The following is a 27,923-nucleotide window of genomic DNA, read 5'->3' on the forward strand; positions in this document are numbered from 1 at the left end:
CATGGAGGACAGAAGACAATGGGATGATATATTTGAAGGGCTGAAAGAAAAAAATATCAATTAAGGATCCTCTATCCAACAAAACTATGTTTCAAAAATGAAGGAGAGGGGCTTCCCTGGTGGTGCAGTGGTTGAGAGTCCGCCTGCCAATGCAGGGGACACGGGTTCATGCCCGGTCCGGGAAGATCCCACATGCCGCTGAGCAGCTGGGCCCGTGAGCCGTGGCCACTGAGCCTGCGCATCCGGAGCCTGTGCTCCATAACGGGAGAGGCCACAACAGTGAGAGGCAAGTGTACCACAAAAAAAAAAAAAAAGAAAGAAAATGAAGGAGACTCTCAACAAAATACTACAAAACTAAACCCCAGAGCATATTAAATGTATTATACACCACAACCAAGTGAGATTTGTCCAGGGAAGCAAGAGTGGTTTAATATAAGAAAAATCAATCAATGTAATATACCACAGAAATAGAGCAAGGGGAAAAAACTACATGATCATCTCAATTGGCATAGAAAAAACATTTGACAAAACCAAACTCCCTTTCATTATAAAAACCCTTAGAAAACTAGGAATAAAAAGGAACTTTCTTGACATGATAAAGGATATCTATGAAAAACCCACCACACTTAATGGTGAAAGACTGAAGGCTTTTGCACTAATATCAGGAAGAAGGGAAGGATGCATGCTTTCACCACTGCTATTTAATATTATACTCTGAAAGTTCTATCCAGAGCAATTAGGCAAGAAAAATAAATAAAGGCATCCAAATTAGAAAGAAGGAAATAAAACCATCTCTGTTCATGGATGATATGATCCTATATTTAGAAAATCCCAAAGAATTCTCAAGAAAAGCAACTAGAACTAATAAGTGAATTCATCAAAGTTGCAGGGTACAAAGACCAACAAAGAAACATCATTTGTGTTTCTATACAACAGGAACAAACAATCTGAAAAGTAAAGTTAGAAAGCAATTCCATATACAATAGCATCCAAACGAATAAATTACCTAGGAATAAATTTAACCAACAAGGGGAAATATGTGTTCACAATTGCTGAAAGAAATTAAAGAACACACCATTAAATGGCAAGATACTTGTTTGTTCCAAAACAAATCTATGTACACGGATTGGAAGATAATATTATTATGATGGCAATACTACTTGTGATGGTTAATTTTTTACGTCAACTTCTCTGGGCCACAGGGTGCCTAGATATTTGGTCAAACATTATTCTGGATGTTTCTGTGAAAGTGTTGGATGAGATTAACATTTAAATTAGTAGACTAAGTAAAGCAGATTGCCCTCCCTAATGTGGGTGAGCCTCCTATTCAGTCGAAGGCCTGAATAGGAACAGAACAAAAAGGCTGACCCTCTCTCAATTAAGGAAGATTCTTTCTGCCTGTCTTCAAACTGAGACACTGGCTTTTTTCCTGCCTTCAAACTCAAACTGATGTCAGCTCTTCCTGGATCTTGAGCCTTGCTTTTGGATAGGAACTATGCCTTTGTCTCGCTTGGTTTCAGGCCTTCAGACTCAGACTGGAACTAAGCCACTGGGTCTCCTAGTTGCCAACTTACTCTGCTTATCTTGGGACTTGCCTGTCTCCATAATTGTGTGAGACCCAATTCCTTATAATAAATATCTCTACACACACACACACACACACACACACACACACACACACACACACCCCTTATTGGTTCTGTTTCTCTGGAGAACGCTAACTAATATAGTACACAAAGCAATCTACAGATTCAGTGCAATCCCTATTAAAATTCCAGTGGCCTTCCTTTTACAGAAATGAAAAACCTGATCCTAAAATTCACAAGGAACTGCAAAAGAGCAAAAACGTTTGAAAAGGAAAAAGAAAGTTGAACGACTCACACTTCTCAAACTTACTGCTTCAAAACTGCCTACAAAATGACAGTAATCACAACAGTGTAATATTAGCATAAGGACAGGTATGTGGACCAATGGAATACAACTGAGAGTCCAGAAGTAAACCCATACATCTATGGCCAAATGATTTTTGACAAGGATGTCAAGACCATTTAGTTGGGAAAAAATAGTCTTTGAAACAACTGGGTAACTGGGCAGAAGAATGAACTTGGACCCCTATCTCACTCCATACACACAAACTAACTCAAAATGGATGAACAACTAAAATGTAAGAGCTAACACCATAAAACTCTTAGAAGAAAGCATAGGGGTAAATTTTAATGATGCTGAATTTGGCAAAGGATTTTTAGATATGACACCAAAAGCACAAGCAACAGAGAAAAAGTAAGATAAAAGTGGCCTCACCAAATGTGAAAACTTTTGTACATAAAAGGACACTATTAAGAATGAGAAAAGGGGCTTCCCTCATGGCACAGTAGTTAAGAATCCGCCTGCCAATGCAGGGGACATGGGTTCGATCCCTGGTCTGGGAAGACCCCACTGCCATGGAGCAGCTAAGCCCGAGCACCACAACTACTGAGCCTGCGCTCTAGAGACCATGAGCCACAACTACCGAAACCACGAGCCTCAGCTACTGAAGCCCGCGTGCCTAGAGCCTGTGCTCCGCAAGAAGAGAAGCCACGACAATGAGAAGCCCGCGCACCAAAACGAAGAGTAGCCCCCGCTCACTGCAACTGGAGAAAGCCCATGCGCAGCAACGAAGACCCAATGTAGCCATAAATAAATAAATAAATAAAACAAATTAAAAAAAATTTTTTAAGAATGAGAAAAGACAACCAAAAAAATGGGAGAAAATCTCCGCAAATTACGTATCTGATAGGGGTCTAGTGGCCAGAAATACACAAAGAACTCTGACAGCTCAACAACAATTAAAAAATGGGCAAATGATGTGAATAAACATTTCTCCAAGGAAAACACAGAAATAGCCAATAAGCACACGAAAAGATGTTTAACGTCATCCGTCACTAGGGAAATACAAATCAAAACCACAGTGAGTTACCACTTCAAACCCACCAGGATGGGTATAATTTTTTTTTAAAAAGGTAAAATAACAAGAATTGGTGAGGATGTGGAGAAACTGGAACCTTATATATTGCTGGTGGAAACAAAATGGTTCAGTTTTTGTGGAAAACGTTTTCGCAGTTCCTCAAAAAGTTAAACATGAAATTACCATATGACCCAGCCATTCCACTCTTAGTTATATACCCAAAAGAACTGAAAACAGGTACTCAAACCATACCCACACACATGGTTACAGTAGTACCATTCACAGTACTCAAAAGACAGAAACAACCCAAATGTCCATCAACAGATGAATGGGTAAACAAAATATGAGATAAATATTACGCAGCCATAAAAAGAAATGAAGTGATGATAGAGGCTCTAACATGGATGAACGTGGAAAACATTATGCTAAGTGAAAGATGTCAGAAACAAAAGGACACATACTGTATGACTGCATTTATCTGAAATATACAGAATAGGTAAATCCACAGAGACAGAAAGCAGCTTGGCGGCTGTCCAGGGGATAAGGAGAAGGACAATGAGGACTGCCTGCTCAATGGGGAAGGGGTTTCCTTTTGAGGAATGAGAACGTTTGGGACCATAGAGAGGTTGTGATTATACAACACTGTGAATGTACTATATGCCACTGAATTGTTCACTCTGAAATGGTTAATTTGGGACTTCCCTGGCGGTCCAGTGGTTAAGACTTTGCCTTCCAATGCAGGGGGTGAGGGTTCGATCCCCCTGGTCGGGGAGCTAAGACCCCACATCCCTCATGGCCAAAAAACCAAAACGTAAAACAGAAGTAATACTGTAACAAATTCAATAGAGACTTTTTAAAAATGGTCCACATCAAAAAATCTTTAAAATGGTTAATTTTATGTTCTGTCAATTTAAAAAATTATTTAAAAAACTGACCATCATGAGATACTACTTCACACCTATCAGGATGGCTGTGATTTAAAAAAATGGAAAATTACGTGCTGGTGAGGACATGAAGAAATTGGAACCCTCAAACATTTCTGAACATAAAATGGTTCATCATCCACAGAAAACACTTTGGCAGCTCCTCAGAAAGCTAAACACAGAGTTACCACATGACCCAGCAATTCTCCTCTTGTGTATAAACCCAAGAGAAGTGAAAACATATGTTTACACGAAGACTTGTGCATGAATGTTCATAGCAGCAATATTCATAATAGACAAAAAATATTAACATTCCAAATGTCCATCAAGAGGTAGCTGGATAAACAAACTTTATAAGTATCTATACATTGTACTATTATTTAGCCATAAAAAAATGAAGTCCTGATACATGTTACAACATGAATGAACCTTGAAAACTGTTATGCTAAGTAACAAAAGTCAGAAACAAAAGGCCACATATCATATAATTCCGTATGTGTGAAATGTCCAGAACAAGCAAATCCACAGAGACGAAAAGTAAGTAAGTGGTTGTCAGAGGCTGAGGCAAGGGGAGAATCATACAGAGTGACTGTATGGAGTTTCGTTTGGGGCGATGAAAATGTTCTAGAATTAGACAGTGGTGATGGCTGTATAGCACTGTGAATATACACTAAATAAAAACCGCTGAACTGTACATTTTGAATGGTTTAAATAGTGAATTTTTTCATAATAAAAAATTGTAAAATATTTTTAATGAAAAATAAAATGTCTAAGGAGCTTAGACACTCCAATCTCTTTCTTCATCACAGAGCCTGATAACCACTCCTCACTAACCCCAGCCAAAAAATAATAATAGCAGTAACAACATAAAAACATGGCGAGCACATTTAAACGTGATGTCATATAATTCTGTTCATATTTAGATCCAAAGAATTTGACATCATCGCACGTATTTTAATAGAAAAATTAGAAGTGGAAAGGAGTAAAACTATTAGAAGGCAATGAAAAGCTAATTAGCGGCCAAAGGAAAACTGCAAACACCAAACATGGACCCCACTGAATGCCAGTGTAGACGGTAAATGAGCGTCCACTGGAGTCAGCCACCTCTTGATCCTCGCCCGGAACAACAATATCTGCTATACGTGCAGTGACAAGAGCTAATACCATGTTCAAAGACCCCCAAACTAAAAACCACTGTTAAAAAAAAAAAAAAGTTCCTTGGTTCTTATTATAATTCTCTAAAACAAACATATAAAATTAAAATGCTAATTTTTCCTAAAATACCTGTGATGGTTATTTCTAATCTGCAACTGCATCTGGTCATTCACACCAACCTGGAGGTGGGCCAGGAATCACACGTGTGCCCCACACGGAAGCCGATCGCCAGAAGGGGCAGTAAATAAGCAAAGCCACATCTTTGGAAGCTTCCAAAATGGGGGACTGTGGAAACCTTTGACTAGATTGCTTGATTAAAATATAAATACCTTTATTTCACTTATTTATATGTGGGTATAAAAATAGTTAAATTCTACCTTAATCCTAAAGTTTAGATGTAACAATTATAGGTTAATGAAATTCTATAATATTTATAATAATGATTGTGTTGATGAAGAAAATATATGTGAACTCAGTCAAATGCCTTAAGCAGATGGTGGAGGGGGCAACTTTTAGGGACCTACAACAGACTAAATGTTTAACAGCCTGATTGCAGAAGCAGCTCAGAGGTTACGGCACTCACAGACTGGACACACATGCCTCTGGTTAGCACCCTGGGCCACTGCCAATACCTCACTTTCCCACCCTCATTCTAGCATCAGGTTTGGAAACAGGATGTCTGCTTCCACACACATAAAGAAAAATGTTCTGCTGAATAGTAACAACAGATACACTAGGCAAAGAGAGTGCAAAGGAAGCTACAGTGAAGGGAAAGTATGCGACCAAGGAACAGCACCCGAGTCAGTGTGCTCTGAGGAACCGAACAGGAGGCAAGACCAGAAGCCCCAGGAAGCAGTGGCCTCGGAGCTGGTGTCCTGGGCCTGCACCACGGACCAGGGCCTGTCACAGAGTCTAGCGTACTCAGTTCTAGAATTCTGATTCTGCAGCTTCCAGTAGAGTAATTACTCTATTATTATATTATTTACTGTTTGCTACATGTTTAGGTATGGATTTACTGTATTTTGAGGCCATATTTTTACCCAAATGAAAAAAGTCTCTATTTGAGAAATTCGTTTCATAAAATTCTAGTTTCTAGCCAGCTACTCAGGAAGTCCTTCTCTCACAGTTGAGGCATATCTGTACTTGGAAATACAGCAAAGAATTGGACTAGATTCCTTTCACTTTCCTCTATGCCTTCATTACCCTAATGATTTATTTTATGTTCCCTACTTTTGTGATTTAAGTTGAGCTACATTTTACTTGGAGATTAGAAACTGGAAACAAATGTACATCTGCTGACAAAAGGGTGTTCCAAGAACTGGAAAGCCCGGGGAAAACCAAAAAAGGGAAGCATCAGATAAACAAAGAAAATGGCTCCTGCCAGCAAGAAAGTACTAAACACAACAAAGATGCAGAAAAACAAGCTCACCATCAAGCCCAGGAGGGAAATTAAAAACATCATCCAAGCGATGCCAATAAAGGGAGAAGGGAGAAAACGACAGACAGACAGGTGTGCCCTGCTGATAAAAAAAGTGTTCTGGCAATCCATATTTATGCAAACATTTCAGCACACTGGCTCTTCTCGTGATACCTGATGCCAAACACTCTGCCGAGGGAGCGAGCGCGTGGCTAACTCGCTGGGAAAGCAAAGACAAGGGGAGACTAGATGCTTATCCAAACAAATAGGCATCTCATAATCACAGATGAAAAGCCCCACATTGGAGACAGAGAAAGGGAGAGAGACAGACAGACACAGGCATGCAGCTGGAAAAGAAGCTGATTAAAACCACAGTATAAAACTTGGTCTTTCCTTTAGGAAAACAATAGCTATTGGAGGCCCAACACTGCCAACAGCGCTTGGTTCAAATGACTTAGGATTTTCAAAACATCATTCATTCAACTCTGACTGTGTGCAAAAAGGCTGTGCCTCTCCTGGCCAAGGGCCAGAGTCCTGCCATCTGGACAGGAAGGCGGGAGAAGAGCTGAGGGCTCCGTCCACCTGACAAGCAACTAAGAGGGGTCGCGCACCTTTCCAAGTGGATGCTGCCCTGAGGCCACGCCCGGCCTGGAGGCTCCTGGGCTGCAGGTTGTGTGATAAGGTTCATTTTCCTGGAGCATTGACTTTACTGGGAAATATGAGTGAAAAGCATAAAACATGGCCACATTTAGGAGTGGATTACAATATTTAAACCACTTTTAGAATACAACATGGGAATTAAAAAATCAGTGGCTCTTGGCTCTGTGCTCCTTCTCCATCTCTCTCGCAGACTCTCCCATTCCTACCTGTGGTTGAAAGGCAGGAGCTGTTCAGGTGCTGATCTAGATCCCCTTCTTTCTCCTGCTGGGCAATCAGACCTGCACAGATGAGCCTCTGGCTCTGATCCCCACACTCACTGAGCTTTGAGACGACCCCTCTAACTTTGTCGTACTGCACAGGCGCCTCATGGTCAACACAGCCCAGATGGAATCTGTCATCTTCAGTGCTTCCCATTCCTGTCCAACTCACCTCTCTACCTACTCGGAAACAACCTGCTCCCATCTCAGGGAGTGACACCATCACCTGGTCAGCTGCCTAAGGCAGAACTGTCCCCACCTCCCTGATTCTGACACTCAACCATTCATCAAGACCTGTCGATTCCATGGCCTCCAACCTAATTCCCCATCACCACCGTGGCCTTGGTTACGGGGTGGTCATTCTGTCGCTAGTGAGATGCTCTCAGGTTCATTTTACTCATCTGCAGTCTCTGCCAGCTAAAATAGTCCATCCTGACCTTCTAGTCCAAGTCTCTCATTTTACACATAAGGAAAACCAGGCCAAGACAAGTGATGCACTTGCAAGGAAGGTCCCAAAATTACTGAGAAATCTGAAATTGGATAAAGAGCAAAATTGATGACATTTATATGCAGGAGAAACATATACTGATTAATGCCAACATATTTTTTAAAGTTAATTTTTTCCTATAGTACAGCCAACATGAAGGAATACTATACAGCTGTAAAAAGGATGACGAGAATCTCTATTTACTGCTATGCTGTGAGCTCATGATATGTTGTTTAAAAAAAAAAAAAAAAAAAGGTGGAGAGGGACTTCCCTGGTGGTCCAGTGGGTAAGACTTCGCACTCCCAATGCAGGGGCCCTCGGTTCAACCCCTGGTCAGGAACTAGATCCCGCATGCATGGCGCAACTAAGAGTTTGCATACCACAACTAAGAAGTCCGCATGCTGCAACTGAAGATCCCACATGCCGCAACTAAGACCTGGCACAGCCTAAATAAATAAATAAATTTTTTTTTAAAAGATGGAGAAGAGCTTGTACTGTATACTACCATTTTCTAAGAAAGAGGGCTGTAGGTATACACACACACACACACACACACACACACACACACTTACTTATATTACAAATAGACAAACTAAAAACAAAAAAAAAGTTAACTGTGGAGGAGGGAAGAAACAGGGTACAAAGATCAGGAATGAAAGCTGGATTTCTGAAAATACTTTATTTTGACTTGTAACCATGAAAATATTTTTTATAAACGTCTAACGCAAAATTTAAAAAGAAGCTATTCCTTAAAATAAAAATAAAATAAATGAATCTAACTGTGTAGCAAGTTGGTGGCGCACTGAGGAACTGGCTCAGGTGACGCTAAAACTTAACAATTCAGCAGAACATCCCTAGGGATCTACCCTGAGGACAAAAAGAACTGCAGAAAATCTCAAACAGTTTTCAATAATCATACACTGGTTGGTAATATGCTGGTATTATTATTTTAAAACTATCACGTTTATTTTATAGGTTAAAACAAGTAAGTAATGATGTGAATGTTGTTAGGAACCAAGATTTTCAGCATAAGAGAAAAGACACATCAATACAGAATCAAAGAAGTAAAAACCATATAATCCTGAATTTGAAACAAAAATATCAGTATCAACTCATGACTAAAAAGTGTATTTCCTGGCTGTCCACCAAAAAGGCCCAGGACAATAACCAGCCTTACAGCAACGAGTATCCCTAGTGCCCAGTCTGTGGTCCCAAGGTACCGTTTTCTACAAGAGGGAACCAGAGCTGCTTAGAGAAATAGCCAATTCCAGGTCTGGGGTGAAAAAGTACAAAACGAATCCGAAACATCTTACCATTTCAGAGACCAAGGAAAGGAAGGCTACGGGTCACGTCAAAGGACAAGAAGTCAACTTAAAGAGGCTCCACTGGCAAAAGTGGCACAATCCTAGCATCCATGAGAGTAATAACTGCAATGGATTAAACACACCACATATATTTAAGTTCAGGAGTTTACACTGATACTTAATCCCTGGTCACTTTTGGAGCGGCTATGAGACCATCTCATTATTTTGAGAACCCATAAAGAGAAAGAATCAGGCATTTGTCCTACCTTTCCTATTTGAACTGTCCCTTAGGTTGACCAAACAGTTAGTATTTCAGTGAATCAAGGCAGGGAATTCCCTGGTGGCACAGTGGTTAAGAATCCGCTTGCCAGTGCAGGGGACACAGGTTCGAGCCCTGGTCTGGGAAGATCCCACATGCCGTAGAGCAACTAAGCCCATGTGCCACATCTACTGAGCCTGCGCTCTAGAGCCCATGAGTCACAACTACTGAAGCCCGTGCGCTCTAGGGCCCGCGTGCCACAACTACTGAGCCCACATGCTGCAACCACTGAGCCCGAGCTCCTAGAGCCTGCGCACTGCAACGAAGAGTAGCCCCCACTTGCCGCAACTAGAAAAAGCCCACACGCAGCAACAAAGACCCAACGCAGCCAAATTAAAAAAACAAAACAAAAAAAAAGGGTAGAGTAAAGGATGAAACTTATCATCATTTACAACCCCTAATGACTGTGAATCCAAGTGCCTCCTGGTGAGGGGACACACCACCACCTCCGAGTGCACGTGCTCAAAGGCTGAGCCAGTCGAACTTCTAGATCTACCTACCACCTCCCAGGAAATAACGGGATAGAAGAATGTGTTCAATGGAAATGGCAAAAGTCAAAACAGGGACACCCCCGACTACAGAACAACCAGCATGGATTTTCCAAAAAAAAAATGCAAGGAAGAAAAGGGATAGGGTGGAGCAATCCATTGATAAACAGAGACTTAAGAGACAGATCAGCTAAATGCAATTGTTTGGACCCTGCTTCAAAGAAACTAAAAAAAATTGAGACTACTGGGGGAAACTGAATGGTACTGTGATTATGAATAAAATTTTAAATACCAGTTTTCTTGATACTTATGAATTTATCAAAAATAGCTAGGTATTAAATCTTACTTTGCATGCAAACATTTCAAACCCGTTTCATATTCATTTTTATGTTCTAACATATTAAAGAGTTCTTAATTTCAAGTATAAAATGCCACTCAATCACAAATTAGAGATTAAAACACAGGGTATTTTGTTTCCTTTCAAACTCCTAGAGAAAGACGGTTAAGGAGCAAGCAAAAGATGCAATACTCAGCTGGGCAGGCCTCCAGCCTCAAGCCACTGGCACCTTTACTGCAGCGGCATCCTCCGAGGGAAGGCTGGGCCTCAGGGCTTTCAGAGGGCAGGCAGAGATGCATGCCGCTAACCTTGGTTTTCAAACTCATTATCGTTACTAAGACATCAGGTGTAATGTCTATCACTTGCAAAGTTTAATGCTGGTTTTAAAAAAAGAAAAAGTCAGATGCACATCAAAATACAGTGCCGTGTAAGCAGAAGACAGTCCAATACACCTGTTATAGAATGAAACTGCTAAAGCCAAAAGTGAGGAAGTTCAGGATGTTTTTGAATTTAATTACTTCACTGTCATGCAAAGCAAACAAGTAACAGCTGAAGAAGGAAATCCACACAAATTAAAATTTTCTAGTGACATACCTGTGTGTCATATGCTGTAAGAAGATGTATCTAAGCTTGATCAGGCGGGAAGAGATTTCAATAAAGAAAAAGCAAAGCAGCGTCAACCTTATCCTTCTTCAGATAATGTAGTGGAGTCCCTTACCTAGGAAGTAAGATACGTGGTTAACTCACATGTGGAAAATTTTAAAAACAGAATTTCAAAAAGGGAAATTTCTAAAAAATTATAAAGTAAGAAGTTTAGGAGGAAACTTTTTTAACCATCTATATAAACACGTGCTTTGGATTTTCTGCATGTTTTGAGTTGAACATAAATTACAAAGTCTGGATAACTTCGGATTATTTACACATAGAAAAGCACAAGAAACATGTATGTACAGTTTCACAAGGTTATTATGAAAACACTAGTCCAACTACCACCAGACCAAGGAATGGTATACTGTTGCAACCAAAGAAAAGTTGGGTGCCTCTCTCTGATCCCAAACCCTTTCCTCCGCCTCTAAGTAACAACTACCCTAACTGTGGTTATCATTTCCTTGCTTTTCTTTAGATTTATCACCTAGGCACGTAGCTCTGACAGTTTATTTTTGCCAGCTTCTGAATTTTACATAAACACAATCATACAGTGTGTCTTCTTCTGTCTTGCTTTGTTTTTGCTCCATGGTTGTTGCTGGCTCTGTTGTTTGTTTTCATTGCTGTATAATATTCCATCATGCAGTATACCACAATTTACTTATCCATTCCCCCGTCCCCTGGGTAATTTCTGCTTTGGAGCAAATATTAGCACTACTGAGATCTTTCTGGCACAACTATCTTAAGCATATAGGCATATATTCCTCTAGTGTATACACCTACAAGTGTGACTGCTAGATTACTGGGTAAGTGTATCTTCAACTTTGCTACATAAGGCCAAACAAACTACTTCCCCAGGCGGTTGTAACAATTTACACTCCCACAAGAAGGTATGAGAGAGTTTCTGTTGCTCAACGTTTTCAAAATTTGTCACACTATTTTTAATTCTTGCTAACTGAATGAATGGCTATGCAGTGGTGTCCTAAGACTCCTTTATTATGTAAAATTTTATAATTATTTAGGAGAAAAACTCATGAAATTTGACAACTGACAATTGCTGCAATGGAGATTTAATTCTGCAACCAAGCATTCGTTCCCTTTTCCGATGGTTACTGCACTCCCATTTCTCACCAGGTGTAACCCCCCCACTCTCAGTCCACCAGCTTCCAGAGACACTGGTTCCAACACCCAGGCACAAGGGGACGGGTGTCAGGGTTGGGGGGGGGGCTGGCCAGTAAGAGCAGCCTATTCCCGGCCAGAGTTGTTTCATCTGTGAGCATACAACCCAAGTCAAAATGAATCGAGTCTTTTCTTCCTCCTGTGGGACTTAAAAGAGATTTTCATTCTTTCCCAAAGAATCTGAACATGAGCACATGGGAGTGAAGAGGCTTTCTGAGAATAGAGCAAAAATGGAGGAAGATGCTGGGGAAGAAGCTGACTCAACTGCAGCCAGCCCTGAGGCTTTTCAATTAGGTGATCAATAAATCCCCCTTTGCTTGTAACAGGGACATCAGAAATAGCCCTCACTGATATCACTCATTATAAAACATGTGTTGTTTTGTTTTGTTTTGCTTTGCGGTACGCAGGCCTCTCACTGTTGTGGCCTCTCCCGTTGCGGAGCACAGGCTCCACACGTGCAGGCTCAGCAGCCATGGCTCAGGGCCCAGCCGCTCCGCGGCATGTGGGATCTTCCCAGACCGGGGCACGAACCCGTGTCCCCTGCATCGGCAGGCGGACTCTCAACCACTGCGCCACCAGGGAAGCCCGATACATGTGTTTTAATCTACTCAGTAAGCCGCAGAGATCAATTAAGGTAACACACGATAATACACACACACACTCACACGCGCGCACACACACACACACACACACACACACACACACACGGCCTCAATGTTATTTCAATCACATTTTGTAAGTCAAAACAGTTTATCACCCAAACTTGAACTACAGTTCTTGCCAAATGTTAACTCTGAATGTTTCTTTGGCAAGAGAATGAAAAATCAATAGCTGTAATTTATTTGTCCTTGTCTGCTATAAACACTTCACTAATTATACTACCCCTATTGGGTTTTAGTAACAAAGTTATGATAACCTCATAAAATACATTAGGAGGTGTTCCCTGGTTTATTCTGAGGAAGTATTTGGATAAGATTGGAATTATTTCTTCCTTGAAAGTCTGGTGGAATTTAACAATGAAGCCATCTGTGCCTAAAAATTTTTAATTACTGATTCTATTTTTTTGATGGTTATAGGACTAGTGAAGGTTTCTATTTTTTCTGCAGCTACTTTTAGAAAGTTACATTTTTCAAGAAATTTGTTTATTTCATCTAAATTTCCAAATTTACTGACATGATGCTATTTCTAATAATGTTTTATGATTTTTTGTAGTCTACTGAATCCAAAGTAGCTTCTCTTTTTTCCTTTCTTTTCATTGATTGTGCCTCCTCTTTTTTCTCCCTTATCTCACCAGACGTTTGTCAATTTTACTAGACTATTCAAAGAACCAATCTGGGTGCTTTGTTGTTCTTTTCTACTGTAAAATTTCCATTTGCTGAATTCTGCTCTGATTTTCTTCCTTTGGGCTTTTTGGGGTTTTTTTTGGCTATTCTTTTTCCAATTTTTAATTAGAGTGATACTTAGCCTACTAATTTTCAGCTTTTCTACCTTTCTAAAGCTATAAAATCTCTCTCCATGGACAGAGAGATTTGGCTGCATTCTACAAGTTTTGATGTATATAGTATGTTTTCAGCCAGTTAAAAGCATGTTCTAACTTCCATTACGTCATCTTCTTAGAATATTTTTAAAATATTCCTTTATTTTTAAGCTCTTAGGGATTTTATAATTATCTTTTTGTTACTGATTTATAGCTCAATTCCACTGAGGTCAGAGACTATAATCTGTATTATTATAATCTTTGAAACGTATTGCACTATGGCCTAGTATTGGTCAATTTTTAGAAATTTCTTCTATGTGCCTGAAAATAAAGTATACGTTGCAGGGTTTGGATGGAATGTTATTTATACGCACATCAGACCAAGGGTATTGATCCTATGCAAAACATCTGTGCTTACAGAATTTTTAAAATTTTTGGCCTACTTATTCTATCAGTTACTGAGACTTGTGTTGGAATCTCCATGGTAACTGTAAATTTCTCAATTTTTTCCTTGTACTTATGCAAATTCTAGTTTGGATACTCTGAAGTCATATTATTAGGCTTCTCCACATTGAGAATTATGATGACTCTCTTTTGAATTGAACCTTTTACCATTACAAACCGTGACAGACACGACAGGCTGACCGAACTTCCTTCTTCTACTTCCTGGGCACAAAGCTAGATTGTTATTTCCCAGCCTCCCCTGCAGTTTGGTTCTTACCAAGGTTTGGTTATACGACCTGGGCTCCCCCTAACAGAACGTGATCGTAATGTACCCCACCCTCAGGCCTAGCCCGTGAATACTGGTGTGAGTGTCCATACTCCCCCGAACGCAGAGGCTCCTGCAGAGTATTCCAAGTCCTAAGAGATGGCAGAGTCACAGGTAGAAGCAGCTGAATCCCCAGATGACCATCTGGAAAGCAATCTGCCAAACAGGACTGTCGATACTGGACTTTGTGTAAGAAACGAATTTGCTTATAATAAACTATTGAATGTTTTGTTATAGGAACTAGTTGCCAACTCTATTGAGTGAAATGACACTCATTATCTCTAGTACTGTTTTTTTTGCCTTAAACTGTATTTTTTCTGACCCTATACAATCTTGCTTTTGGCTAGTGTTTGCATAGTTTATTTTTTTCATCATTTTCCTTTCAATATCTCTTCATCCTCATGTTTTAGGTGGGTCTCTTATGAACAGTATACAGTTGGATTTTTAAAATATCTTACTTGATACCCTTGTCTTTTAATTGGACTTCTATTTGCTCCTTTTGGATTACTTGTTATCATTCTAGTCCCCACTCCCCAGTAATCTGGAAATTATACATTGTTTCTATTCTTTTAGTAATTGCTTTAGAAATGATTCAGGTTCTTAACAGGTTCTTAACAAAGTCCAATGTTAATCAATATATTTACCCTTCCCTTGGACAGCAAGGGCCTCAAAATATTAACTCCATTCATCATCTTTCCAACTTATATTCTACTGTTGTGTGTGTATGCATGTGTCTATCTTTCTGTCATTATTAATGTTTTACACAATATTCATTCATTTTTCTTAAAAAGGTACAGAATTCTTTCTTCTAGTGTACTGAAGCTATTACCCCAAGTCTTTTTGGCTTTCACTGCCTGTGTTGAGAAGTCTATTACTGTTCCTTTATAGGTAATCATGTGTTTCACTATGTGTTTGGGTGGATTTCTTTTTACTTATCCTGCCAGTCATTTGTTGAGCATCTTGGATCTGTGGTTTGGCTTCTTTCACAATCTGTGGAGAATTTTCAGCCATTATCCCTTCGAATACTGCTTCTGCACCATCCTCTCTCCTCAGAACCAATTATACATGTGCCGGAGCTCACTGCTTCCAGTCCCCTGCCTTCCCTTTGTGTTTTCCACATTCCCATCTCCGTGTTTCACTCTCGTTTTTCTTCTTTTGATCTGTTACTGTGATGGATTACATTGATTGATTTTCCAATGTTAAGCCAATCTTTCATTCTTGAGATAAATCTGATCATTATGTAACAGCCTTTTTATATGCAGCCTAGTGGATTCTATTTGCTAAAATTTATGGAGGATGCTGTGTATATCACAAATACTGCTTGGTGGTTTTTCCTTTATTATAATGTCTCTGTCTGGTTTTGCTTTCAGGATAAGGCTGGCCTTACAGAATGAGACAGGAAGCATTCACTCCTCTTCTATTTTCTGAAAAAGTTTTTGTCAGATTCAGTATTCTCTCTTCTTTACGTGTTTAATACTTATCAGTGAAGCTATCTGCGCCTGAAGATTTCTTTGAGGTAAGGATTTTAACTACAAATTCTTTAATAAATATATAGTTATGCTATACATTTGTTCTTGAGTGAGCTTTGGTGGTTTATGTTTTTCAAGGGGTTTGTTCATTTTATTTAGGTTGTCAAATTTATTGGCATAAAATTCTTCACAATATTCCTTATTGCCCATTTAACGTCTGTAGGATCTGTAATAATGTCCTTTTACATCCCTGATACTGGCAATTAATGTTTCTTTTTTCCCCACTGATGACAGATTTAGATATAATATACATCTTCAACTCATCACAGCTTACCTTCAAATAATATTATACCACTTGAGACACAGTAATACTGTACTTCCATTTCTCCCCTCACAACCTTTGTGCTATTATTTATTTACCTCTACAAGTATTATAAATCCCAAAATACATTGTTATTTTTGCTTTAAATAATCAATTTAAAAAAGATTAAAAGTGTGAATATCTGCCAATTATTGACCATTTTTGGTTCTTTTCATTCCTTTGTGTAAAAATTTCCATCTGGTATCATACTGCTTCTACTTGAGCTTCCTTTAAAATTTCTTGTAGTTGTAGTTCTGCTGGCAATAAATTCTGTCAGCATTTCTTGGCCTAGAAATTTTGATTTCACTTTCATTTCTGAAAGATATTTTCACTGGGAACAGAATTCTAAATTAACAGGTTTCTTCCTTTCACTGCTTTAAAAACAGCACTGTTGTCTCCTGACTTACACAAGTTCTGGCCAGAAGTCTTCTCACGTTAATTTCGTTCCTCTGTAACATGTCCTCTTTTCTTCTTGCTGCTTTTTAAGATTTTTTTCTCTTCATCACTGGTTTTTCAGCAATTGGATCACGTGGCACCTTGGTATGATTTTCCCTGTTTGCTCTATTCGGGGTTTGTGAGCATCATGGTTTGCAGTCTTCAAAAAATCTGGACATTTTTCAACCACTATTTCTTCAAATACCATTTCCATTCTCTCCTCTTCTTCTAGAACTCCAGTTACACATATCTTGAAACAGCTGATTTTCTCTCACAGGTCACTAATGCTCTGTTACTTTGTTCAATCTTCTTTATTCTTTGTACCATATTTTGGATAGTTTCTACTGCTATGTCTTTTTTTAAAAAATAAATTTATTTACCTTATTTATTTATTTACTTTTGGCCGCGTTGGGTCTTCGTTGTTGCGCGCGGGTTTTCTCTAGTTGCAGCGAGTGGGGGCTACTCTTCGTTGCGGTGCACAGGCTTCTCATTGCGGTGGCTTCTCTTGTTGCGGAGAACGGGCTCTAGGCGCATGGGCTTCAGTAGTTGTGGCTTGTGGGCTCTAGAGCGCAGGCTCAGTAGTTGTGGTGCACGGGCTTAGCTGCTCTGCAGCACATGGGGTCTTCTCGGACCAGGGATCAAACCCGTGTCCCCTGCGTTGGCAGAAGGATTCTTAACCACCGTACCACCAGGGAAGTCCTCTATTGCTATGTCTTGAAGTTCACTGATCTTTTCTTCTGTACAGCCAATTTGCTGTTAATCTATTGTATTTTTCACTTCTCTATTATATTTTTCATCTCTAGAAGTCCTAGTTCAGTCTTTTTCATATCACTCACTCATTACGCTCATTTTCCCCATGAATATGTACAACTTATTTATAATAGTTATTTTAATGCCCCTGTCTGCTAATTTCATCATCTCTGTTATTTCTGGGTTTCTACTGATTGATTTTCCTCCTGGTTAATATCACATTTTCTTGCTTCTTTGCATGCCTGGTCATTTTTATTAGATGGTGGACACAAACATTTTTACACTGTTGGGTGCTGGATTTTATCATATCCATTTAAATGTTGGGGCTTTGTTCTGGGAATGCAGTTAAGTTACCTGGAATCAGTTAGGGCAGGTCTGCAGCAGTTTTTTAGTCCAGGGCTGATTCAGTCCCATTACTAAGGTGATACCCCTCTGAGGAATCTACCTGATGCCCTAAATGAAAAAGCTGCTCTGAACCCACCCTCACAAAGATTAAAAAACAAGCTTTACAAGGACCTAACTGATACAACCCTGGGTGGTGCGAACACAAACTATCTCAGCTCTGTGTGATGTCCAAAAAGTGTTGAGTCCACTCCTTTCTGGTGCTTCTTTTCCTGGCTTTGAGGTGTTTGCTCTGATGGACATGTAGATCAGCACTCGGCCCAAATCTCAGGAGGTCCTTCTGCAGATCTCTGGAGTTCTCTAAGTAGCTCCCTACCCCGTATACTTTGCCCCTCAAATTCTAGCTGCCTTGTGCTCTCCAAACTCTGATCTGTTTTGCTACTTCAGTAAGGCTAGTGGACTCTGGTTTTGCTCTCCCTGTCCTGTAATGTAGAAACTGTCTCTAGACCAGGACTGGCAAACTATGGCCTGAGGACCAAATCCAACTTGCTACTATTTTTATAAATAAAGTTTTATTGGAACACGTCACTGGCCATTCATTTACATACTTAGTATGAAAGCAGCCACAGACAAGCCATGGTTAAAAGTTATAATTTTGATGAAGAAATAGTCCAGAACTCATGAAACTCAAATTAATTTAACAATCCAACACACTGAAATTCACGAAGCACCCTCGCACACTTCCCTCCCCACTCTGTCCTCCTGACCCGGCCCTGGGCGTGAGCCTACCTCCCCCAGCGTGGCTCAGCAGGCCCTCCTCTGCCGAGAGCCAGCCTCCCTCAACACCAGGGCGGGCTTGCAAGCTCTGCTCCACCGGTGCCCTTTCTCCTCCTGTGTTCATGCCCCTTCTCTCCCACCCCCTCCACTGTCCTGTCAGACACTTCATCCCCAAGACTACATTCACATGCCTTGAAATCTTCTATTCACACTAACCCTTAGCACTTAACGAGGTGCCAGGCACACACGGCAAGCACTTGCTTTTTGGGGAATTAAACTCCTTTTAATTAAAGTGGACTTAAACTCGCATATTTCTGTGAACCTTCCCTTCCCAGGGAAAGTGACCCTCCTCAGACCCTGGTCTGTACTGTACGAGGAGGACGCCCATCACAACACGTACAAGCCTGTACCAGCCTTGCTTCCTTCTCCCTCCCACCTGACTGTGAGCCTCCTGAAGACACAGCCGTGTCTCCGTCAGGTCTGTACCCTCAGCACTCAGAAGGTGCCTGCCACACAGGAAGCACTCAACACACGTTAGTCACAGTTTTTATTAGTTAGTATTAATTTAATCTTGTAGTTATTCATTTATTCCTCACAACTCTACAAATACCTTTCTCCTTTTTCCACTGCATTGTAGAGATGAGAAAATTGAAACACAAAGATTCAGCAACTTCGCAACATTACACATTAGCAAGTCGGGGATCAGTGTGCCGCTGGAACCCATGTGCTTAACAACCGTGTCTGTTACCAGAGAGACTGCGCCAACAGAGGCGTGCTCACTGACTCAGGATGTCGTGGGAATCAATACAGATTTATGCTGCAAAATCGGATTTGCCATTCGCACACTCAAATTATCTTTAAAATGTTATCCAGGAGACAGCAGAAGCAAGAAGAACTACAATCCTGCAGCCTGCGGAACAAAAACCACATTCACAGAAAGACAAGATGAAAAGGCAGAGGGCTATGTACCACATGAAGGAACCAGACTGGACTACAGAAAAACAACTAAATGAAGTGGAGATAGGCAACCTTCCAGAAAAAGAATTCAGAATAATGATAGTGAAGATGATCCAGGACCTTGGAAAAAGAATGGAGGCAAAGATCGAGAAGATGCAAGAAATGTTTAACAAAGACCTAGAAGAATTAAAGACAAACAAACAGAGATGAACAATACAATAACTGAAACGAAAACTACACCAGAAGGAATCAATAGCAGAATAAGTGAGGCAGAAGAATGGACAAGTGACCTGGAAGACAGAATGGTGGAATTCACTGCTGCGGGACAGAATAAAGAAAAAAGGATAAAAAGAAATGAAGACAGCCTAAGAGACCTCTGGGACAACATTAAAGGCAACAACATTCACATTTTAGGGGTCCCAGAAGGAGAAGAGAGAAAGGACCTGAGAGAATATTTGACGAGATTACAGTTGAAAACTTCCCTAACATGGGAAAGGAAATAGCTACCCAAGTCCAGGAAGTGCAGAGAGTCCCATACAGGATAAACCCAAGGAGAAACATGCCGAGACACACAGCAATCAAACTGGCAAAAATTAAAGACAAAGAAAAATTATTGAAAGCAGCAAGGGAAAAACGACAAATAACATACAAGGGAACTCCCATAAGGTTAACAGCTGATTTCTCAGCAGAAACTCTACAAGCCAGAAGGGAGTGGCATGATATACTTAAAGTGATGAAAGGGAGGAACCTACAACCAAGATTACTCTACCCGGCAAGGATCTCATTCAGATTCGATGGAGAAATCAAAAGCTTTACAGACAAGCAAAAGCTAAGAGAATTCAGCACCACCAAACCAGCTCTACAACAAATGCTAAAGGAACTTCTCTAAGTGGGAAACACAAGAGAAGAAAAGGACCTACAAAAACAAACCCAAAACAATTAAGAAAATGGTCATAGGAACATACATATCGATAATTACCTTAAACGTGAATGCATTAAATGCTCCAAGCAAAAGACACAGGCTTGCTGAATGGATATAAAAACAAGACCCATCTATATGCTGTCTACAAGAGACCCACTTCAGATCTAGGGACACATACAGACTGAAAGTGAGGGGATGGAAAAAGATATTCCATGCAAATGGAAATCAAAAGAAAGCTGGAGTAGCAATACTCTTATCAGATAAAATAGACTTTAAAATAAAGAATGTTACAAGAGACAAGGAAGGACACTACATAATGATCAAGGGATCAATCCAAGAAGAAGATATAACAATTATAAATATATATGCACCCAACATAGGAGCACCTCAATACACAAGGCAACTGCTAACAGCTATAAAAGAGGAAATCGACAGTAACGCAATAATAGTGGGGGACTTTAACACCTCACTTACACCAATGGACAGATCATCCAAAATGAAAATAAATAAGGAAACAGAAGCTTTAAATGACACAACAGACCAGATAGATTTAACTGATATTTATAGGACATTCCATCCAAAAACAGCAGATTACACTTTCTTCTCAAGTGCGCACAGAACATTCTCCAGGATAGATCACATCTTGGGTCACAAATCAAGCCACAGTAAATTTAAGAACACTGAAATCATATCAAGCATCTTTTCTGACCACAACGCTATGAAATTAGAAATGCATTACAGGGGAAAAAAACGTAAAAAACACAAACACATGGAGGCTAAACAATACGTTACTAAATAACCAAGAGAGCACTGAAGAAAGCAAAGAAGAAATCAAAAAATACCTAGAGAAAAATGACTATGAAAACGCGACGATCCAAAACCTATGGGATGCAGCAAAAGCAGTTCTAAGAGGGAACTTTATAGCTATACAAGCCTACCTCAAGAAACAAGAAAAATCTCAAGTAAACAATCTAACCTTACACCTAAAGGAACTAGAGAAAGAAGAACAAATAAAACCCAAAGTTAACAGAAGGAAAGAAATCATAAAGATCAGAGCAGAAATAAATGAAACAGAAACAAAGAAAACAATAGCAAAGATCAATAAAACTGAAAGCTGGTTCTTTGAGAAGATAAAATTGATAAACCATCAGCCAGAAAAAAAGGGAGAAGATTCAAATCAATAGAATTAGAAATGAAAAAGGAGAAGTTACAACAGACACCGCAGAAATACAAAGCATCCTAAGAGACTACTACAAGCAACTCTATGCCAATAAAATGGACAATGTGGAAGCAATGGACAAATTCTTAGAAAGGTATAACTTTCCAAGACTGAACCAGGAAGAAATAGAAAATACGAACAGACCAATCACAAGTAATGAAGCAATAGACAAATTCTTAGAAAGGTATAACTTTCCAAGACTGAACCAGGAAGAAATAGAAAATATGAACAGACCAATCACAAGTAATGAAATTGAAACTGTGATTAAAAATCTTCCAACAAACAAAAGTCCAGGACCAGATGGCTTCACAGGTGAATTCCATCAAACATTTAGAGAAGAGCTAACACCCATCCTTCTCAAACTCTTCCAAAAAATTGCAGAGGAAGGAATACTCCCAAACTCATTTTATGAGGCCACCATCACCCTGATACCAAAACCAGACGAAGATACTACAAAAAAAGAAAATTACAGACCAATATCACTGATGAATATAGATGCAAAAATCCTCAACAAAATACTAACAAACAGAATCCAACAACACATTAAAAGGATCATACACCATGATCAAGTGGGATTTATCCAGGAATGCAAGGATTCTTCAATATACACAAATGAATCAATGTGACACACCATATTAACAAATTGAAGAATAAAAACCATATGATCATCTCAATAGATGCAGAAAAAGCTTTTGACAAAATTCAACACCCATTTATGATAAAAACTCTCCAGAAAGTGGGTACAGAGGGAACCTACCTCAACATAATAAAGGCCATTTAAAAACAAAATGTTATCCAGTAGTCCAAATTCCTCCCTGGTCTCTTGAGGAACTAAAATAATGACATTCAGCAACTTGTCCAAAGTCAGAGTCACCAGGACTGAAACCCAGGTCTCACGGATCAGCACTGCCTCCATGGTAGCTTGTTCACGATGGCTCTGACACCTGTAAGCTCACATCCTGGGCAATCACCTAATACCTTAGCAATAAGCAAAATACACACCTCAAAATTCCCAAGACATCAGTAATGCCTAACAGATGCATTTGTCCTTTTTTTTAAACCAAGCATCTTTTTCATTGCTTTGAATTTCAGCATTGACATCCCTGGGTTGATGTATTCCCTTAGGACTAACAAATGACACTCACAACCAGATGCACCAAAAAAAAAAGCACCTTTAGCTGAACCAAGTAAGGCCATTTCAGACTTCAAGGAAGGTTACTGAGACCTTGGCTAGGCTAAAATGAATTTTCTCACATCATTTAAATAATCATTTGCTTAGTTTCTAGCCACTTTAATATGAGAATTGACCAGAATTATTTTGCTTACTTTTGAAAAGCATTATCCAAATGGATTTGAACAAGGAGGAGGCAAGAAGCTACTTAAGAATGAAGTGACTACCCCACGCTACTGGGTAATAGAGTTAAAACTACCCTTGGGTAAAACACGCCATGGTTTGTAACTACAAGGCAATGGTGAGTTTAGTTTCGTTTCTGGCCTTGTGATAGGTTTCTCTGAAGTCTTACTCACCTGAAATCATGACCAAACATCCATTACCACTGCATACTTACTTTAGTCTTAAAATACAAAATGTCAGAAATATTTTGACAGAGTCAAGTTGAAAATTTAAGATATCCAGTGATATCTTAAATATCACTGTGATCTCTTTGAATTTAATATTCTTCATGCTACATAAACCCTCTAGAATAAATCTACTTCCTAATCAAATGTGAGCCCTGCTGCTAAGATTGCTGGACCCACCAGTACAAAGTTTCCTATGAGTTATACAGAAGCGTGAAACCTTTCCAGGTCACCTTGAAATTTTCATCTAATTGTTCTTTCAAATAAACTCTATTCTGCAGTGCTGGCTTTGGCTTAATATAGTTATGGTTCACTGCAGTTTATTCAATGAATTTAAATGGAGATTTGTTATGCAACATCAAATCCCTTAGGTTTCCCCCAAAATTAATATTTTGAACACAAAATATTCTGTCAACACCTTTTATACAAATAAAGTGCCTACATTAATAAAATCTTCTACCGGAATAATATGAAAATAAATCTTTATTTGTAGGTTAAAGCAGTGCTGCTAAGCGACGTCAGCACAGACCCAGCAAGTTGAGAGCCCCTGACGAAGCGCAGGGAGCGGCGCCCTCGTGCTGGGGCTCCGCAGCGCCCGGCACCACACCCTGCACACAGCACCCGGCTGAGTCCCAGGTGGTCCGGGGCAGCTGGGACAAAAGCTAGGCTTGTCTGACCCCAGGGGCCATCAGTGCCTGATAAATATTTTTGAATGGTAGGTCCCTTCTCACAGTCCAGCACCTGTCATGAGGAAAACGAAAGAGAATTTCCTATAAAGAATCCACGGCACCAGGGCAGGTTTTACTAGTTTCTCAAAACTTCCTCATTCTCCTCAAAAATCTCTATCCTTAAATTAGAAGGGTCCATTTGAATCTGCTATCCCTACAATATATTCGTCCACTTACATGAATAATAACTTGAGGGAAGAGCAAAAGAAGGAAGGACCCATACAAAGTCATCTGTTCTTAGTAGTTTCCAACTCCTTGGAGGAGGAAGAAAATGGTATTCAATCATTTGAAAAAATAGGAAGTTAGTCATGGAAGAAAGATTTCTTGGTTGAATGAGAAAACACTTGAAAACTTCCAAGACTGCCCCACAAAGGAAAGGTTAATGCAGAGCACGACAACCCCTCAGAGGGAAACTCTGGTGCCCAGTCTCACTGGGAACCCAGCATGCAGCCTAGAGCCGGGGTGGCGCCGTGCCAGGAGCAGGGGACAAGGAGGGCAGGGCCCTGCCGCCCAGAGCTGCCGCCTGGGGGAGGGACACAAGTAACTGTGGGTGTGCGTGCACGAGACGTGAAAACTGCCCAAGGGAAGCACGTGACGAATGCGCCAGCCACACCCCGCGTGGGTACAGGGAAGGCCTCCCTGAGGAGAGAGTGTCTAAGGCATAAGCTGAAGGATCGGCAGGAATTAACTATTTCTGAAATTCTCAGATTAAAAAGTGGCTCAGGGGGCTTCCCTGGTGGCGCAGTGGTTGAGAGTCCGCCTGCCGATGCAGGGGACGCGGGTTCGTGCCCCGGTCCGGGAAGATCCCACATGCCGCAGAGCGGCTGGGCCCGTGAGCCATGGCTGCCGAGCCTGCGCGTCAGGAGCCTGTGTTCCGCAACGGGAGAGGCCACAACAGTGGGAGGCCCACGTACCGCAAAAAAAAAAAAAAAAAAAAAAAAAAAAAACTGGCTCATACTGAACATCAACTCAATAGCTCATTCTATAGGTTTTCGAGGGGAAAAAAATCCCATATAATTCTACGGTATCTAACTTTTTGCTATACTTCTGCTTGATTTTAATGAGTGTGTATACATATGTATATATAATTAGTGTGTATACATTTATGTATATAGTAAGTGTATAACGTATACATAAACACAAGGATGTAAATATATATACAAATATAATAAAATACTATACTGATAAATATTAGTGCTTGATAAATATTAATTGAATGAGTGGGTTGCTGGCCAGAGCTTAGAAAATGTGTTTGTTAAAAAGATACTTTTTGGACTTCCCTGGTGGTGCAGTAGTTAAGAATCCACCTACCAACGCAGGGGACACGGGTTCGTGCCCTGGTCCAGGAAGATCCCACATGCCGCGGAGCAACTAAGCCTGTGAGCCACAACTACTGAAGCCCGCGCGCCTAGAGCCCGTGCTCTGCAGCAAGATAAGCCACTGCTACGAGAAGCCCCCACACCACAACGAAGAGTAGCCCCCACTCGCCGCAACTAGAGAAAAGCCCACGTGCAGCAATGAAGACCCAACGCAGCCAAAAATAAAAAATATTTAAAGAAATAAAAATAAAAAGAGATACATCTCAGGAATTCCCTGGTGGTCCAGTGGTTAGGACCCTGCGCTCTCATTGCCGAGGGCCCAGGTTCAATCCCTGGTTGGGGAACTAAGATCCCACAAGCTGTGAGGTGCGGGCAAAAAGCAAGAAGAAAAGATAAAAAAGATGCTTTTCTTCTCACACTTCTTTCCAAGCAACAAACTAAAACCTGAACAGTAATTCACTTACACACATTAAATTACATTTCAAAAATATCTTTATTAAAGGGGATAGAGGAGCTGTTTTTCCACAACTCATAACAGAAGCCTTGTCCTAAATTAATATTATAAACAGAATTTTTAGATGAGCAAATCTGAATGTAGAAAATGAATTTGCTCTCCAAGACCTGTAGCTGCAAGTTGTAACAAGCCACACTACTCAGGATGATGAATGACAAAACTGCCCAGCGTTATTAGACGCTCTGAAAACCCCAGGCAGAATAAAAAAGGGAGCAATGTTCTTGTGGGTTTGGACTTAAGGTTCCAAGCTAAGAAAGATTCCTATACTCTGGGCAACAAGACCCATGGCTGGCGTTGGAGGATGAAGGTCACCCCGGGAGGCTGGACAGGAGCCCAGAGGCCAGGGCTCAGACGCTCCCCTCTGGGGTGGGTTTCAGTGAAACAGAGGGCTGGCAGGGAGGGACTGAACGAAATAATTTCTTGAGGTTTTAACATTTCACAATCCATGTCTTCCATCATCGAGAGTATCAAGGAGGCGTGTCTTCACGGTGCGGCAAACCCAAGCCGCACCCTAACCCCTTCTCTGTGAGCTGTGCATTCAGGGACAAAAGTGGTCACTCAGAAGACAGAAGTCACCTCGTTACGCAGATGTCCTACGGTCCAGCACAAGCCGCAAGGGAAGCACGTGACAGGGGGGCTTCCTCCGATCTGAGGGTCTGAAGACCCTTGCAAAATAACCCCAATTAATGAATTTGCCTGTGAAATGCCATTTTGTAACATATGCAGGGCTGTGAAATTTTGTCATTTTTAACTGAATATCATTTTTTTGACAAGTCAAGATACTTTCTTTCTTCAATTGAAGTAATTTTTACTCTTCTAAGCCAAAGAACAATTGAAATGAGATTATACTGTTGAATTCACAGGCTTCCAACACCAGTGCCTGATGCACGTACCATAAATGAGCGGCTACTCCTCGTCCGGATGTGAACAGCGGTCAACAGTTCGAGAGTGTGTCGGCTTTTTCCCCTGGGGCTTTATCTCCTCTAAACTACCTGGGGAACTGAACACCTTGTTGTTTGCTAAGGCACTTGCTTCAGAGATCTGATTATTAGGCTCTTAGGTAAGGCACCTAGGTTACATGATTCCTCATTAAAAAAACCCCAAAAAACCCACAGTGTTTCCCAAGATTTGAAAGCAGGAATGTTCTCCACCTGAAAGGTTACTTCTAAGGCTCCTGATGCAGCTCTCTTGAAAGGTAATTTAATCTCACATAAGTGGAATGATGCCTTGGGTCCTGGGCTCTTCATGCAGGGCCAAACCGTTCCAGATTTCCCCACATTCTACCACATGCCTCTAAGCAATGGGGTCCAGAAACTACTGGACCTACCCACTGGCTTTATTCCTCTGTCCTCTTGGCTCACCACCTCCCCCCCCTCCCCAAACCCACGACAGCCCTATCACTTTTCAGGGGCTTCGGACGCTGCTGAGTTCCTGCTGTGTATGTACCGAGTCAGAGATCCAACGCTGAGGGAGGTGCGGGCTGCCCTGCTGAAGCTCTCCATGCCGGGGCAGCAGCCAGGGGCCGAGAACTAGCCGTCCTGACGGCCTCGAAGCCTGAGCAGGAGATGGGAGGCACGAGCCACGTCTGCGCCAGGACCACTGACCAGGCAGGTGGATCAGATGGATCCGTGTAGGCCAGAGGCGGGCAAACTTGGGTCCACCGTCTTGTAATTAGTTTTGCTGGAACACAGCCATGCTCATTGGTTTACGTATGTCCTACAACAGCAGAGACCCAGGGCTGGCCCACAAAGACTAAAACATTTACTATCTGGCCCACTACAGAAAAAGTGTGCTGACCCCTGGTCTAGGCTGTCAGCAGCCCTTTCCTCTTTGGGCCATGCCTCGGCTTCCTTCCGCCCAGGAGGTCAGCTTTTGCGTGTGCACGCACGAAAGGGAACAGCGCACACCCACGGGAGGGCAGGCAGGAGCGCGAGTGTGTGTGGTACGCGCAGTGGGGGAGGAGCGCACAGGCACAGCACGCGTCTGAACCTGCCCCTGCCCAGCAAACACCCTGTGCTCCATCCTCCTCTGACAGGGACCCAGCCAGAGATGTCCTTCCCACTGTAGCACAGTCTCTGTCCCTCAAACGCTTTCCTTACTTCCCCGCCATGAAAACCCAGATCAAGGCTCACCTCTTACCAAACACCCAGGGTGAACTCCCGTGCACATAACAGATGCTCCAAGCGCTGCA

At 41.1% G+C, this 27,923-nt stretch overlaps 1 protein-coding gene across 5 annotated transcripts in view; it reads right to left on the reverse strand.

Moving 5' to 3' along the window:
* Positions 1–27,923, reverse strand: part of TRAF3 (TNF receptor associated factor 3) — a 111,921-nt gene that overhangs the window by 39,873 nt on the left and 44,125 nt on the right. For 4 of the 5 annotated variants that reach the window (XM_060156383.1, XM_060156294.1, XM_060156121.1 and 1 more), the window contains exon 2: positions 10,886–11,009. The exons of the other annotated variant lie outside the window; for it this stretch is intronic. In XM_060156383.1, coding sequence (XP_060012366.1) covers positions 10,886–10,896 — 11 coding nt within the window. In that variant the 5' untranslated portion in view covers positions 10,897–11,009. The remainder of the gene's footprint in view (positions 1–10,885; positions 11,010–27,923) is intronic. 5 annotated transcript variants of the gene reach the window in all.

This window comes from Lagenorhynchus albirostris, chromosome 1 (genome assembly GCF_949774975.1).
Source record: "Lagenorhynchus albirostris chromosome 1, mLagAlb1.1, whole genome shotgun sequence".
NCBI classification, from domain to species: Eukaryota; Metazoa; Chordata; class Mammalia; order Artiodactyla; family Delphinidae; genus Lagenorhynchus; species Lagenorhynchus albirostris.